The following is a 16,496-nucleotide window of genomic DNA, read 5'->3' as shown; positions in this document are numbered from 1 at the left end:
AGGGAGATTGGACCGTGGACCAGGCGCTCCCTCCGCGGGGCGGGCTCCCTGGCGCACGCGCCACCCCCTTCGCCATCCTCAAGGACTAGGACTCTGGCCCGCCCCACCGTCTCAAAGTCGCATCGTGGTTTTTTTTGTCCGTGTCTCACTGTAAAAGTTGGCTTTGCCGCACGTCGCGCGCCCTCCCTGGACGCTGAACTGAGACGCCAAGCTGGAGAGACCGTGCTTTCCCGAGGCCGGCCGCCCCGCCAGCAGAGCCTCGGCCCCCCTAGCGGTGCCCGGCTCGGCAATATGAAGGAACAGCCCTCATGTGCGGGCACCGGGCATCCGAGCATGGCGGGGTATGGCAGGATGGCCCCCTTTGAACTCGCTGGCGGCCCCGTGAAACGCTTGAGAACTGAGTTCCCTTTTCCCTATCTCTTCGCAGAGGAGGCCTACCAGAAACTGGCCAGCGAGACCCTGGAGGAGCTGGACTGGTGTCTGGACCAGCTAGAGACCCTGCAGACCAGGCACTCCGTCAGTGAGATGGCCTCTAACAAGGTAAGTCCCTGTTGTAACCGATGTCCTCTAGGCTGCTGATTCCTTCGCTAGTGAAGCCACCAATCTCCGTGGCCCCAAGAAATAAAGAGATTTATTACACTGCATGTTGGCAGTTTTGCTTTCTCCGAGGGAGGTTCCTGATTCTGTGCCTTCCCTCGCTCTTCCATTCACTCCCAATAAACATTTGGCAAAAGCAACTTTGATAGTTTGATTGCGGTACCCCTAGGACACAGTGAATGTTTTTTGGGAGTGGGGAGATGTGGGGGACTCGTAAGTGACACTTTGCCCTTGCAGCAGAAACCCAGTCCGGTCCATTGGTGTTGCATGTTTAAAGGTATTCTTGGGATTCCCAGTTGGAAATAAGAGTTACTGGAGGTCAATGCAATCTCTTGCATGTCACCACCTTTTATACTCAAACTGAACTTGGAACCTTAACCCACATTTATCTAGGTGTCAGGGTACCCTGTAAAAACTGAGCCTTTATGTGCTCATTGACCATACGTGTCACAAGAAAGTCAACAAAGTTAGAAAATTCATTATGCTCTTTAACTTTGTTTCTTTGAATCTTGAAAAGAAAGTCAGTTTTCTGAGGACGTTTAGTTATAGTGATGCTTCAGTGGGGGCATTTCTGCCTTATATGCCAAAGCACTGGTCTTGGTTTGTTGGAGTTTTGAGGGCTAAGAAGTAACCTTCATCCTGACACAGCCTTCAAGCAAGGTAGAGTGTTGTCTGTTTTGCTATAGTTTTTGGAATTCCTGTTTGTTTTTTTTTTCTTTAGTTGTCTAAGGAAATAATTGAGATTATGTATGTTTTTTATAGTTATTAGCTGAGGGGATAGAAAGGAAGCATGTGAATGCTGGATGCAAATGGCTGAGGGATTCAGCCAGTAAGGACTGGTAGTTTTGTGTGACAATTAGTAACAGTTGCCTGTTAAAGAAATTTAATTTTTGGCTACCTATTGACAAGGTCAGGAAGGTTATATCATTTTACTGTTTATGTTGTGCACCATTTTTTCAACAATTAGAGGTTTTTTTGTTTTGTTTTTGCTTACTGTAGTTTTTATCCTACCTGTTTTTTTCCCCCCTGCAGATTTAATGATACCATAGCATATCAGCCACTTGTCTTATATGTTGACAGTGCTTATATAAACAGTATTGTTTTTAAGTGAAATGTTACCTTCAAATAAAAAAGACTCTCTACCCACTGTCTGCAGGCACTAACCTACCCATATGCACACTAGTGATCAAATATGAATTTGTTTTTTGTCATCGGGGCCTCATTTCTAACTTTGGCATGGCTCCTCATCGAAATGATTGGTTATTACTCTCTCACTCCTTGCTGTGGCATTAGGTGCCATTGTTCTCATCTGGCTAACAAAGTCTTAGTTCATTGATTGATTTTATAAAATATAAATTGTTCTTTCATAATTTGATTCATAATAGCAGTAGGCATATGCTGAGTATCTCAGTATCTTACATGCTAAAAGAGACCATTCTGCAGTAGGCCTGAGTTCTTAATTCTCGTCTCTGGTTAATTCTGTGTAGTAAAATGAGGAGAACCTGAAAGCACCTAAAGAAATATGCAAGCATTTGCTTATGTTTTTGAGATAATTTAACTGTACTTTTTCAGCAAAATGAACCTGAGAAGGTACAATTACTTTTCTCCAAAATCTATATTATTAACAATGAGCTCTGTCTTTTAATTTATGTTAATGTATTATAAAGGACAACTGTCAAGGAATTAATTTATCTACATTTTAGGATAAAATATAAAACTTTATGTCACAATAATTGCTCAAAATGGTTCCTTTCTTTTGAAGGTGCCACATAAGACAGGGTTTTTATTATTATTATTATTATTCATTATAAAGACCTTTTAATTAGACTTAGCGTTACTTTACAGGTTTAGTGTGGGAAGTGGTTTTATTTGGTTGAAGTGAAATCTAGGTTAAGTGAGAAAAGACTTTTTCAAAATGTAGTCACTAGCAGTGTTTATGTCTGTGGTTGCTGACAGAAGACTTATTTTTAATGTTAAAAAATTTACGTCAGATGAAGCTGTTGCTTAAACTTTTAATGTCTAAGCCATTCATTTTTTTTTTGTTTGCTTTAACTCATTCATTTCTGAATGAGTGCTAAGCTCATGTGACTTTTTATTGATGTAAAAGGATTAACATAAAAGGGAAAAAAAAGCACTCTTAGTACAGGTTGTAAAGTGACCCTTCTACTTGATAACAAGGGTACGAATAAGTCACATCCACATGAGCTGTAAACTGAGTTGCAGCAGCAGATCTAAAGGTCCAGTGAGTGAACCTAACTCTGAACCGGAATTGTGACAGCTTGCATCACATGTCCACTGGGTTGTATGATATCTCTCGAGTATGAATGAATAATTCTGAAACATAGCATTTTCATTATTGGTTTTATTATCATCTGTTCTTTTTATGTGTATTCGTTCGAACCAACTGATGTTTTCAGGTTATTTTCTTGTTGCCTTTGAAAAGTCATGACATTTTTCTGTTTTTTTCTCCACTGAGGTTTTAAAAAATATATATATACTCTACAACAATAAAAATACTAGTAGGAGTTGAGAGTTTGTAAGTGATAATATAGAAAACTATACAAATAATCACTATATCTCTATAGTGATTATTGTGGAGATGGATTTGGGTGTTAGGAAGAAGGAAATTGATTCCTCAGATCCATTTAACAAATTGGGTTAACAGATTCTTTATATGTTTTAGAAAATCTTAATGAAAAGAATTAGCAGTTTTTAAATGATGCTTTAGAAGCAACCAGCTATATTTCCTGATTGGTATTGTAATGTGTATAATGCTTATCGATGTTTTAGAGACTGGAAAATTATTGAATTCTTGGCCAAGGCCAGAGTTGGCTGTAACACATGTCAGATGCTTGTACCAAGTAGGGTAAGAGGCTCCAGATGGCATTTAATTTGAGTGGTTAAATCTACAGCACTTACCCTCATAAGCACATTAATTTGCTTGAGATTTGTACAGATTTCCTTTGGAACCTCATCGCTGTAGCTGAGAGAGGTTTTGGTGAGGTCTCAAAGCTTTTAGAGGCAGCAGACCTGGAAACTGAATCATGATTTTGTTCCTTGCTAGCTGACTTATATCAGAGAAATAAACATTTTTAGCTTTAATCTCCTTAGCATAAAAGATAGATACAGTAATATCCATTTTGAAAGGTCAGTGCAGGAGTTTGAAAAAGTATGTATAAAACAGCTAGCTAACAAATAGTGTCTGACAATATTGTTGTTCTTGGTATTATTATTTGAGATGTAGTTCAGACTTCATTGGTTGCTTGCTTAGCTAAAATATGTTTTGTTTTGACCATAAATTGTCACTTGTAATTTATGCTTGACATTTTAAGTTTCATGGATTTTAATAATATAATTATTAAATAACTGTATTTAATGCACATTTTTTTATTATAAAAAATGCTTATTATATGTACATGTTCTTGGTATAATATAAACAAACATTCCGAAGTTCTAATTAGAAGTTTAGTCTTTTCTTAAATTCCAATAACAAAATTCCAGACAGAAGAGCCAAATACTTTTTGTTTTACCTTAAAACTGAAAACACAGTCCTAATCATTATTAGAACATGTAAAGCATAATGTGAGATTGGTGGGCACATTTCCATTCTTTTGTACAGCTAAAATACTTTTTTAGATATTTTTAATGCAGAGTAATTTCACAGTGTTTTGGTTACTTTCTGTGATGGAAAGTCAATTGAGCATTCAAGGAGGCCAGGCAAGGAGTCTAAGCCTCAGGGCTTTCAAGGATTATGCTATGGAACCCTATAACTTTATCCACTTGTGACCTAATAATGCCCATGTCACTAGGCCTTCAGTGTAAGTGCAGTAATGTTTGAAGGAGAAAACAAAACCATTTGATTTCCTCTCAAAATATGCCATTATAAGAATGTATTTTGTTTCTACGCTCTAATTTTTGGCCAGTTTCTTGGCTTGGCATTACTGGAAACTGCCGTGCTTCAAGCTGAAAGTCTGTTTTGAAATTAGTATTCAAGCATCCTCCTAAAAGACCTAAGGTTTTACCCTAGTTCATTCCAGATGTATGTATGCCAGCTTTACATATGTGATCATTTCTATTTTATGGAATTTATTTTGTCTGTTTGTTTGTTTGTTTGTTTAATAGAAATATCTCTATCATGTTTCTGTTGTTCATAAATCAATTGCTTTTCTGGGGTGCTTTTTCTTAGTGTTTTCATTGTCTGCTCCCCCTGCTGCTTTTTAATAGTCAGTGCATACATAACATGTACTAGAACTTTCTGTGACTCTTGCTACATTTTCTTCTGGGCAAAAGGGGTATTGGAATGAATATAGAATGCTCATAGAAGTGGCTAAATCTTGATATTTCAGCATTATGCAAGTATAACTCTTAGAACAGAAATAAATATTTAACATTTGCTAAGAAGGAAACTGAAGGTAGTTGGAAAAGGCATTCTTATTTTATGGAGAACAAACAGCAAATAGTAGTCATTTTTCTACATTAAAATATTAAAATTTATTGACATAGTCATAAGAGAATTGTTAAGAATTAATCAATGTGCCTGAAGAAAAACTGTAAATTTTAAAAGAAAATATCTTCTATAAGTACAGAAGCTCAACTTACTGATGTTTTGAGTTTGCTACCTGCTTTTTCATCCACTTAATAAAAGTAGATTTGGCAAAGATTTATGTAGTTTACATGTAGTGCCATAGTTATTATGAAGAACTGAGAATGCTTGTTTTTATAATCAATGTTAGAAGAAAATATTTTCTATGCTTTTATCTAAAGTAATAACATAAAGAAGGAATGACTTTTAACAGAAATTTTTATGTTTCATTGAATAGTAAATCCCTTGACTTTAATAAAACACTACAGATTAAAACAAATCTTAATTTGTCTCTATTATCATCAACTCAGTTTCTGTACCAATATTAAGTGGCAGTAAACTTAACTATCCCTAACAGTTAACTAGCAAAACTTTTAATTGATTCAATGAGTTAGTTATTACTAGAGAAATTGCTTTCAGTTATTACATTTTGATTTAATTATAGGATAGTGGTAACTTCTTTCTCAGAATGTCATGAACTATGTCCTTTTTTTAAAAAAAATTTCCAAACAGAAGGCTTGGCTGAGGTAAAATAGAAATTTTCCCAATGTTATGGATAGATTAAGCAATTTTTTTTCCCCAAAAGTAAGGATGATAGATAATATGATACTCACATAGATTGTACCCATTACTAAGATACATATATATGGTGGATGTGAGATGCTATAAATGTCATGATTATCAGTTAAGCCATAAAACATGTAGAATCTGATTTTCTTTTATTCTAAAAGAGACCAACTCTTTAAAACTGCAAGTAGATGGGGCTTATTTTATAATGACACAGCTCTACCAGGGTGGTGGTGCTCTACCTAGCTACTTGAGATAGTTTAATTGGCACTCTTATTCTGAGATCTTTCTAAGAAATAGAGAGATGGATAGCCTTTTATTTGAGTATTTACACTAGTTTTGAAGGACATTTTATGAAGGCCTTTTCCTTTATTAACTCTAATAGGGATGGGGGTGGAGTAAGTGAGCCTCAATATTTGCTTAAAAAACAAACAGTTCTGCTGTGTTCATTAGGAAATTAGTTAAATTGGATTCATCATCAATTACATTGATAATAAGTTTACTATCCTTTACACTTAGAGAATACTTTATCTTTAATGAAGTATTTTTTCTTTATTAGTGTTTATTATTCTGAGTGTTTTGTTATTGTTTCGCTATACTTTATGTACTTTGATGAGTTTGACTGATATTTACTAGTGGCCTGGCATGTACACTAGTAATGCCTGTGGCAGCTTTGTAGAGTAGAAAGAACATAGATGTTTTTTGTCAGGTGAACTTGGTTTCATACTCCAGTTCTGCTGCTCCTACCTAATATTTTGGGCAACATGCCTCACTTTTCTGAATCTCAATTTCTTCATTTATAAACAGGGACAATAAAAGGAAAATAAAGTTGAATGGTTGTTGAGAGCATTAGATATAATGTATGCAAAGCGCAGTTTGGTGAATAGCTCATATTGGGTTTACAATAAGTTACATGTAAATTATTCTGTGCATAGAATATATTGAAAAATAGGAGATTGAGGAAAACCATGTGTCATATACTCTTGCAATTTAAAAACATAATGTTTCTTAGAAGAAAATTTGTGACCTTTATATTCTGTAATAAATAACAGTCTAAATTAGTATTTCTCAAAACTTTCTGTGTACATTCTCATAACTGCTACGTGTCGAATGTTTTTATTTAAAGCGGTTATTTTTTAAATGTAAATACCCACCTGAGTGCTTCATCTTAAACAAAGATATGCATCAAATCACAGATTTGATGTCCTAGTTATGTTTTTTCTAGTATACATTAAAGTTAACAAAATGAGAAAATGTGCATCCACACAACCTTAAAGCCTTTTGTTTACCACTCACAGACACCGGGCATACTTTTGGATATACTAGTATAAATTGGCAGCAAGAACAATTTTAGGAGTTATTTTTCATTATAAAATTTTGTTTTAAACAACCAGTGGTTTTCCTTCTCTGCGATTAATGAGATCTCCCCACTAGAAGAGAAAATGCTAAATTTCATCAGCAGAAATCTCTCATTCATTGACATCCCTCAAGCAGAATGGTCTGTAGATTCAGAGCACCCTCCTATAACCAAACTGCCTGGATTGAATTCACTCTCTCCCTTTTTGAGATGTAAATTGGACAACTTACCTTCTGTGCTTTAGTTTACTCATCTGTTAAATAGTTTCTGTGACAATTTAGTGAAGTAAAAGATAGAAATTATCTAGACAGTCAGGAACATAGTAAGTGCTCAGTAATGTTAAGTCCTTTATTTCTATCTGTAAAGGAATACCATCTGTCTTTTCTTATTTTATTGGGTGAGGGCTAGAGAAGGTGGCTGTCTGCCATTCTGACACCTGTACATCCATTGAGCTTTAAAGAGGGAATGGTGGCCTAATGATGCTGACACTAACCAAAGAGGACTGTTGGAATGTTTCATTTGCTCTTCTCCCCATCAGTGATTTTTCAAGCTGTTTACCCTTTGTTCCTTTGTGTAATTTTACAGTACAGACCATCAAAATGGCCTGAAGTTTTATCAGAATATACAGAACTCTGGGAGCTGTTTCTAGGAGAGATATATAAAGCAGTGGAGGATAGTCTAGGCAGTTTTTTTCATAAATGAATGTGTCCCTGGCTATTCTTTGGAAAGAAACTGAAAGTAACCCAGATGCAGAATCTCTTAATATTTAATGCTAAGAAAAGTATATTAAGGACATAGCCTCCCATTGTACCTCTCAACATCTTAACCATCTAGTATACGTACAGATATTTATTTGCCCTGTTAGCTGAGAGGATCTAAAGCAATGACAGCCCAGTAGCAATGAAGATACCTAGCACCCTCGTCTTGGTTTCTGATATTACTCTCCAATCAGAAGAATCAGGACTCTTCAGAGAAATAGAATATTCTAGAGCCAGGACAGGAAATGAGACTGGATCGTGTTGTAGTGCCAGAAAGTAAAGAAATGCTCAAAGAAACAAAACTCCACATTGATGGGAACATATCAAAGGGACACAATAGTAAACTTGTGGAAGAGCTCCCAGTTACCAAAGCTGGAACTATTTGATCAAGAAAATAAGTGAGTATTGGATTATAACCCAAAGTATAAAGTAAGTATCCATGAATTCATAGTGATATAAACAAATACTTCCTTGAATAAATAATTAAGTGGGGGAGAACAGGCAAATCTCCTGTGCAGAAGAATTACAAATAATTTGTATAGGTACTCCATCCTCAAGGAGGGAGAGCATAAAACTACCTTCTCCTTAAGTGTGGTATATGCACATTGACTTCCAAAAAGCACAGTATGAGAAGAGAGAATAGAGTACCTCTATGGTGGAGAAACCTGACAAACACACACTACCTCAGCCAGGTAATCAAACTCAACATCAGCAGTGATAAGTCATGATATATTATGTATTCTCCATATGAGCTGATGAAAATGGTACTTTACATTTGTAGTCTTTCTACCAAAAACACATAATCTCACTCTTAGCATGAAGAAACCATCAGATAATTAAAAGTTGAGATGTACTCTACAAAATACCTGCCTAATATACCTCAAAACTGTCAAGGTCATCAAAAACAAGGAAAATCTGAGAAACTATCACAGCCAAGAGGAGCCAAAGAGACATAACAACTAAATGTAATCTGTCGTGGGTGGTATCCTCCAACAGAAAAAGAACATCGGGTGCAAACTAAGGAAATCTGAATAAAGTGTAGAGTTTAGTTAATAATAATGTATCAATATTGGTTCAGTAATTGTAACAAATGTGCCATACCAATGTAAAATGTTAATAATCCAGAAGCTGGGTGTGGGGCATATGGGAACTCTCTGTACTTACCTTCATAATCTTTCTGCAACTCTAAAACATTTTTAAAACAAAAGTTTTATTAAACAAATGTTAACCATCCTTAAAGCTGGAATTCTACTCTCTCTATGAAGTCTTTTCTGCTCTCTCCTCTCCCATATCTTCCACCTGACTCCCCTGATTGGGTGTAATGCCTTTACTTTTATATTATACATTAGGTTATTAGTCTTATTTCTCCAGCCTCTCTAACATCAGACACAAGGCCTTGTTGAATAGGAGCTCAATGAATATTGGATGAATTGTGTGAATGGTTTTGTGGTGATCCTTGAAATTCAGCTTTAAATGTTTCTGCTCTCAATGCTATAGGAATCATTACTGTTCAATCTCAGGAACTAAGTTTGATTTTACTTAAGGGGGCTTAGAAAATCAAAGTCTTCCTTTAAGTGTAATAGTTTCAATTTTACTGGTTGTCAAACTTTTTGCAAGGGAGTTACTGAACATTTGGTCAAAGAATTAGAAAAATGTATCCTAACTTCTGGCTAATATCATTTGAGTAGAAGTGATATGAATTAATAAAATGAAAATAATAAATAAAATGAAAATATAACCTGTTCCTGCTTATTCATTATTTGTCTAAGACTCAAGCCTTATGTGTTAGAACTAACAGAAGCAGAAGTGATCATTTGTCGAATTCACCTAGTCTGAGTTGGAAAATGAGGCCCAAAACTTGTCCAGGTCCACCTCTGTAGTTAGAAATCTCCTGACTTCTTATGTAGTTCACTTTCTAGAGTGTCTCTGCATTATTTTGGGTCATCTTCATAGCCTTTATCTCAATTTACATTCATAAATCATGGGTGGAAGATACACTTTTTTTTCTTTGTGTAAATGAAACACAAGCCATGTTTCTAATAAGCAGATGGATTCAATAACTGTTCAAATATATAAACAACGAAATTTCTACCATGCGCTAGAAGTATTGATGAAATCTTCTACATGGCTTATAGCCCAAAACCAGTGAGTGTCAATATATCATTTTGTGGTTGGTCACATAAATTAGTACCATATGCATGATGTAAATGTAATGTTAATATAAATGCCACTTCTCACTGTGGGTTGGTAGACTTAAGAGTCCACTCATTATAGTTGATGCCTTATAAGAAAGGTTCTTTTCTTTCACTGACAAGAATCCCAATCATTTCCCACTTGAAAATCTCAGTTCTGCTTATAGATACTCATCTTTCAGAAATCTTAGCATAGTTTATGCTCAGATTAGTCCACTCTCATTTAAATTAAAAGTTTATAGTACACAAAAACCATATAGGCCATATTGATAGCCTTAACCTGTTTTCTCTCCTCTGTACTTATTTTAGCAATAACATTCTTATTATAGATTTATTCCAGCTAAAACTGACATATCAATACTTTCCCTGCTATCCTAGGAAGAAAGGATGTGCTTATTTACATTGAGAATTAGAGAGTATTCTCTGTAGCTTTACCCAAGGTATGCTTGGGCTCCCATCAGCATCTCTGGTCTGCTGCACTGTAATCCCTATAGTGACAGCCTCTGGTTTTTATTCCTGGCAAGGAGTGTGCTGTGGAGACATAGGCGCCATAATAGGAAACACCTCGGCCTGTCATAAACAGGTCTGGAGAGTAGAAAGCACAGGCCTGACAGGGAAGTGTTATAGCAACCGGGCAAAGATGAGGCTGGCATCATAGAGTAAGTGCAGGCTGCTGTCTGTCATCTCGTTTCAGAGTATGACTGGCGTCTGACTTAAGGCTGCTTTCCATTGTTGGCATAGCAGTGTTTTGGTTGCATTGCTTTTGTTTTAGACTTAAATGTGAATAAAGACATCTTAAACAATACTCTTCAAAGTATTTTAAGAGGATATATTAAAGTGTTTTCCTGTTGTTTTTCTCCTTTAATTCTACCTGATCATTCCAAGCCAAGCTCATTAGGGAGAATGAACAGATATTTCATTGCAGTAGGATATTATTTTTAAAAAATCATATGAAAATAAAATTACTGCACGTCTATTTAAAGAATTATAAATTATACAGAATTATCCAGAATTACAAAGAAAAGAACATTTATTAGTAAAATGACTTTATGTTGTGTATGCCTTTTCATCAAGTTCTAGAAAAGGAGTATATTCTTTGACCAGGAAATGTTCTATTTTGTATTTGCTAGTTTTTTTTAAGCTTGAGAAAAATAATGAACTACAACTTTAATAATGATGGGCATTGTCACAAGAATTTAGGAAGAGGATAAGTTTCAAATTTGTGAAGGCTTTAACAGTTTTTAATAAAGGGGTAGAATTCTTTCATGGATGCTTTAAATATATACCAGTGTCATTTCATTATTTTCCAGGAAGCCTTATTTCACACACACACACACAAAATCATTAAAGACCACAAAAGATGAAAAACCCTATTATTCTATAGAGAGTATACAGAAATTAAGATAGATTTAAGAGAACTAAAGTTTTGAATTTTTTGTGTTTGTTGGAGAGATTTGCTCAAAGCCTTTTATAGATTTAGATGTTAAGTGAATATTTGCTGACTTGCCCTTTCTCTCTTTTAGTAAGCACTGATCCTCTTGTATTTTTTTATTTTGAATATTTCAAGTCGATTTCAACAGTATGCTCTGATGAGAATGAAACTAACATCTGTGGTATAAATTTTGATTTTCTGGTTTTTTTGTTTGCTTAATCTTATATTTTCAGTATTGTATCTTAGATCTCCAGGGTGAGTGATAGTTGGTTTTCAAGAAATCATAGGAATATTTTACTAGAAATACAATCATTTCTTTAATACACATCAGGAAATATTTGTTTACAAGAAGATACTATTTGGCCTAAATCTTAATTTGTCTATAGAGTGTTAATGAGGAATAAAATGACAAAAGGGTACATAGTAGAAGAGACAAAACAGATAAAAATTTGAATCATTACAGATTGAATAATCAGTTTCTATACAAGAGGAACTTGTTCTCTCAAAAGTAGGATTCAGTGGAAAAATTACTTGTAGCCTTAGTCTTATTTTCAAACATGTTGATATTATTCATGTGATACACATGAACAGTCTTTAACAACTAGTCAGGAAACACCAGTATTTACCTTACTTTCTAATGTAAGGCATGATGCTGATGTTTTCTCATTCCTCAAACTTTAATTTCTAACTTAGTCCCAGAAACAGTACACTATGTGACCAGTTTGGCCCATTTTTAAAGATGAAAAACTGATGCTCATTTAAACTTGTCCAAGGGCTATATACTTCTTGATACATGTAAAGATAATTATTTTTCTGAATGTAGTATCTGGGGAGAAGACAGAGATATAGAAAAACAAGTGTTAGTTCTCAGGCCACATTTTCAAAATATGTCCTAATAAAATTTTAATTTATTTAGTGAGCACCAGATTCCAAAATTGCAAGAGCAATTTCAGTAAAATATAATCCCCAGCGAGGAATCGATAGTGCAGCTTATTCTGCATTCTTCGTTCTCTGTGTCATGTTAAGATGAGAGCAGAAAGGACCCAGTTCCTAGCTCCTAGGAATAGTTTGATGATGAGACAGCATGCTAGGTTGGGAAGCAACTTAGCAGTCAGGTATTTAACAGGGCATAGATATAAACTAAAGGGTAGTGGGCTCAGTGGGATGAGAAGACCAATTGACTAAAGCAGATCTGAGATTCCAAACTGACAGGGGATTGGAGGAGGTGGGTGGGTAGTATTGGAGGGGATAAAGCTTGATCGATAGTGGGAAGGGATGCAGTAGATAGAGAAGGTATAGGATAAACTTGGGGGAAGATGTAAGCAGGTATCAGAATTCTTGAAATGGCCTACTACTATGGGGTTGCCTTGGAGGTCTATTTTCTTGGTAAAGGGAATGGGGAAGGAAAATGGGCTCATGGATAGAGTGAGAAATCAAAATTGAAGGAAAGAGAGGTAGAGAGGAAAACATATTAGACAGTAAGATGAGGAAGGGGAGGGGTGTAGAAGGAGGAATATCTAAATGGGCTGACCTAGTGTCAGGGCTGTCCTTGGCTGGAGGCAGACTGACCAGTTTATGTCGCTGCCCACTTTCTACCTTAGGGTTAATATGATGAAATCTGGTTGAAATGAACCTTTGAAACAGCCTTGAAGAAAAAAAAAAATCTATTGGTCAGTGTGAGGGTGTGAATGGTTAAGGGAAAACAGTCAGCTGTGGGGTTGAGGGAAGTGGGGAGAACTGATTGGAGATGGGAGATTTATAGACAGTGTACTTCATGAGGCTTGAGTCTTTTCTAGCACCAAGAGCCAGCATCACCTCCTCTACCTGTTGTCTCCTCGAGTCATGGCCCAGTAGCAGCATGGGTGGGTTGTCACACCCAGCTGCTGGGCCATCTCCTGAGGAACCTGCTGCTTAGGAGTGAGAACATGGGGCAGCAAGTTACAAGCTGGAACAGGGTTAGGAGAGACTGTGTCAAAATAAGTATAAGTTGATTCACTGTAGTATTTCGTTAGATGCGAAAAGAGAAAAGTAGAACCGAATAGCCAAAAACAAATGTGAACCTTTATCTTTATTCTGCTTTAAATCTTCTAAATTCCAATGAGCTTAACAATTCCTCTTCTGGATATAAAGCCACTCCACACTGGAGTTGTGACTTTGGATAATTAAATTGCCTCAACCTCTCTGAGCCTCTGTTTCTTCTGTAATTCAGAAATAAAAAAATATATATCTTACTTGGTTGTAAGAGAATTAAATGAAAACTTATGTCAACTGCATAGTATACACACGCATCATAGGTACTGTGACCTATCTTTAGTAGGGATGGGGATTGAAACTATTTTTAAACTTAAAAGATGAACTTTATATGCTGCCATATAGGTAACCCAATGCAACTAGAGCTTGAGTCAACAGGCCTGGACGACAGAGCTCACAGTGTGCGCCTTTGAAATCCTGATACCCAGTCATGGTGATTTATGGGACCTCACTAGCTTGCATATGTGATGGCCCACTGAGTTTGTTTACTTTGGTTTTAGCTTGGTTACCTAGCACTCTATGATAGCATATTTTTATTTATACTCTCAATGACCACTTACTTATGATTACTTTGAAAGAAACGTATGAAGGCAGATACAAAAAGAAACTTATGAGAGTTGTGAGGGTCTCATGTATACCTTCATTCCATTTTGTCTAAAAATTGGTGTGTTGCTTACCTGGATAACCTCCAAGACCCCTTCAAATGATTTTTCTGATTCTGTGTAAAATTGAGATTATGATTATTAACAAAGTGTCAAATATCAATATCAGGTTTACTAGGTGCCTCTTGTTGGGGAAAAGAAACAAGAACCTTTCACCATTGTGCAGATTTAAAATGACAGTCCAGCTGAGAATCAGAGGAATGAGTGAAATGACCTTGAACCCAGGTCCAGCGCATGATGAGGTCTTAGTCATGGATCTTAGTCACGGATCTGACACTAGCCATAGCCAGAGGGAGAAGAAATTCCCTAGCAGTGTAGTCGTTATAAGAGTTGAAAATGAGTCATCAAATAGGTGATTGATCCCTTTCCATTTTCCACTGCTGTCAGCCACTTCGCAGAGAAAGGAAACTTTGGTACTCTTAGTAAAAGTGGTTTTTTTGTTTGTTTGTTTTTAATTCCAGAAGTCCTTAGAGGTGAATGAGATTTATGAGATCAACCTGTTCACCTCTTTCATTTTACAGATGAGGCGAGAAGGCACAGGAAAGTTAAAGTGACCCAGAACAAAATAGTCCTGTGTTACTCTTGTCAAGGCTTTTATCTTATGAAGAATAAAAATATTTTGTTGCTAGACATGACCCTGATTTCAGTATTTTAGTGACATCATCATTTTTGAATGAAAGTTTTAGCCTGGTGTGTCTTTATTATTTGTATTTGACCCTTGACTATTTTCTAGACCAGGTACCATTTCTATGTGAGAAATAAGTCATTAGGTTTAACCACAGTTCAGTATTCAGGCTTTCACTGAAGGCTTTTGTTTTCGTCTGGTTACTCTAGGACAAGGGTCTTCAATCCCCATGCCGTGGACCGGTACTGGTCCGTGGCCTGTTAGGAACTGGGCTACATAGCAGTATGTGAGTGTCAAGCGAGCGAAGCTTCATCTCTGTTTGTAGCTACTCCCTAGTGCTAGCATCACTGCCTCAGCTCCACCTCAAATCATCAGGCATTAGATTCTCATAGGAGCATCTGTCCCTGGTGCCAAAAAGGTTGGAGACTGCTACTCTAGGACATGTATCTGTTCCAAAGGTTTTTATGACAAAATGAGACTTTTATATATGTATGTTCTTATTCAAACACAGAGATAGGTAGATGGATGAACAGATATCTAGAAAGATAGATGATAGATAGATAGATAGACAGACAGACAGACAGACAGACATAGGCAGGCAGACAGACATGAAAGCATATAGATTTATACACTGAATATATAGCTGCCATATAAGTAAGCCTGTTGTATGTTAATGAATGACAAAGTAATGCATTGTATTGTGGTCCTGTAGAGGCATTTAGAGTGTGTTTAACAGTAACAACCAGAGATTAGGATGCATTGCAAAAAAGTGCTACTTAGTCTGGATCTTGAATATTGAGGATTCATATAGGTTGCTAATGAGGGAAGAGATGACATTCTAGAGGCTAGACGAGGCAGAGTAGGATGGGACACTCTTGTGGAGTAAGTTTTATTGTGTATTTGTGGGAGTGGGTGAGTGAGTGGTGGGTGTTCTATATGAGTGAGCCTGCATGGAACAGAAATCTTATTATAGGAACAGAAGCAGGTATGAGAAATGTAGATTGGGGCTACACTGCAGAGTGCCTTAAATGCCAGACGAAGCCATTGCCCATTACGCTGTAAGTCCTGAAGAACCCTTGCTTTTTTTTTTTTTTTTTTTTTTTTTTTTTTTTGCTTTTTTTTTTATAAGGAGACTACTACAAGGAAAATAATAGCAAAACAATTTTAGGAAGATAAATCTAGTGTTGGTATGATGGATGGATCATATTGAGGGGAAATACTGAAAACAGCAAAGATCTGTTAGGGAATTATGCATGTAAGTGTTGAGGGACTGAAATAGATGGGAATGAATAGAATGGGTAGGAGAAAGATGATAAGATATAAAAGACTTGGTGGAAGATACTGCAGCCAGAGGAAAGTACGAAATTCTAAACTCAAATCATAGAAAGGATGCTGGTTGGAAAATCAGGAAGAGAAGTTAGTCTGGGGATGGTAGGGTAGAAGATATGACAGTTAAATTTTTAGACATGAAATTGAGGTGAGATAACTAGAAATGCCCTGTAGACCTTCAACTGTCAGGACTGTAATTCTGGTGAAAGGACAGGACCCTACCTGGGATTTGCCTGCACAGAGTTAATGGTTACAACCTGAAGACTCATCTGTACAATGGGAATAATAATAGTCCTCATAGGATTGTTGTTAGAGATAAACAAGATAATGCCAGGGAAGTACTCAGCACTATCCTTTGTACATA

General features: G+C 36.3%; 1 protein-coding gene across 4 annotated transcripts in view; it reads left to right on the top strand.

The window, feature by feature from the left end:
* The window catches only part of PDE4D (phosphodiesterase 4D), a 748,065-nt gene that overhangs the window by 696,370 nt on the left and 35,199 nt on the right, over positions 1-16,496 (top strand). For 3 of the 4 annotated variants that reach the window (XM_015599411.1, XM_015599407.2, XM_015599415.1), the window contains exon 6: positions 428-540. In XM_015599411.1, the coding sequence (XP_015454897.1) occupies positions 428-540 (113 nt within the window). Of the gene's footprint in view, positions 1-18; positions 342-427; positions 541-16,496 lie in introns of those variants that run through there. The other variant, XM_006906045.3, reaches the window with a different exon arrangement.

This window comes from Pteropus alecto, unplaced genomic scaffold, assembly GCF_000325575.1.
Source record: "Pteropus alecto unplaced genomic scaffold, ASM32557v1 scaffold70, whole genome shotgun sequence".
NCBI lineage: Eukaryota > Metazoa > Chordata > Mammalia > Chiroptera > Pteropodidae > Pteropus > Pteropus alecto.
The sequence above is the reverse complement of the archived record's forward strand: the minus strand, read 5'-3'. Positions and strand labels throughout refer to the sequence as shown.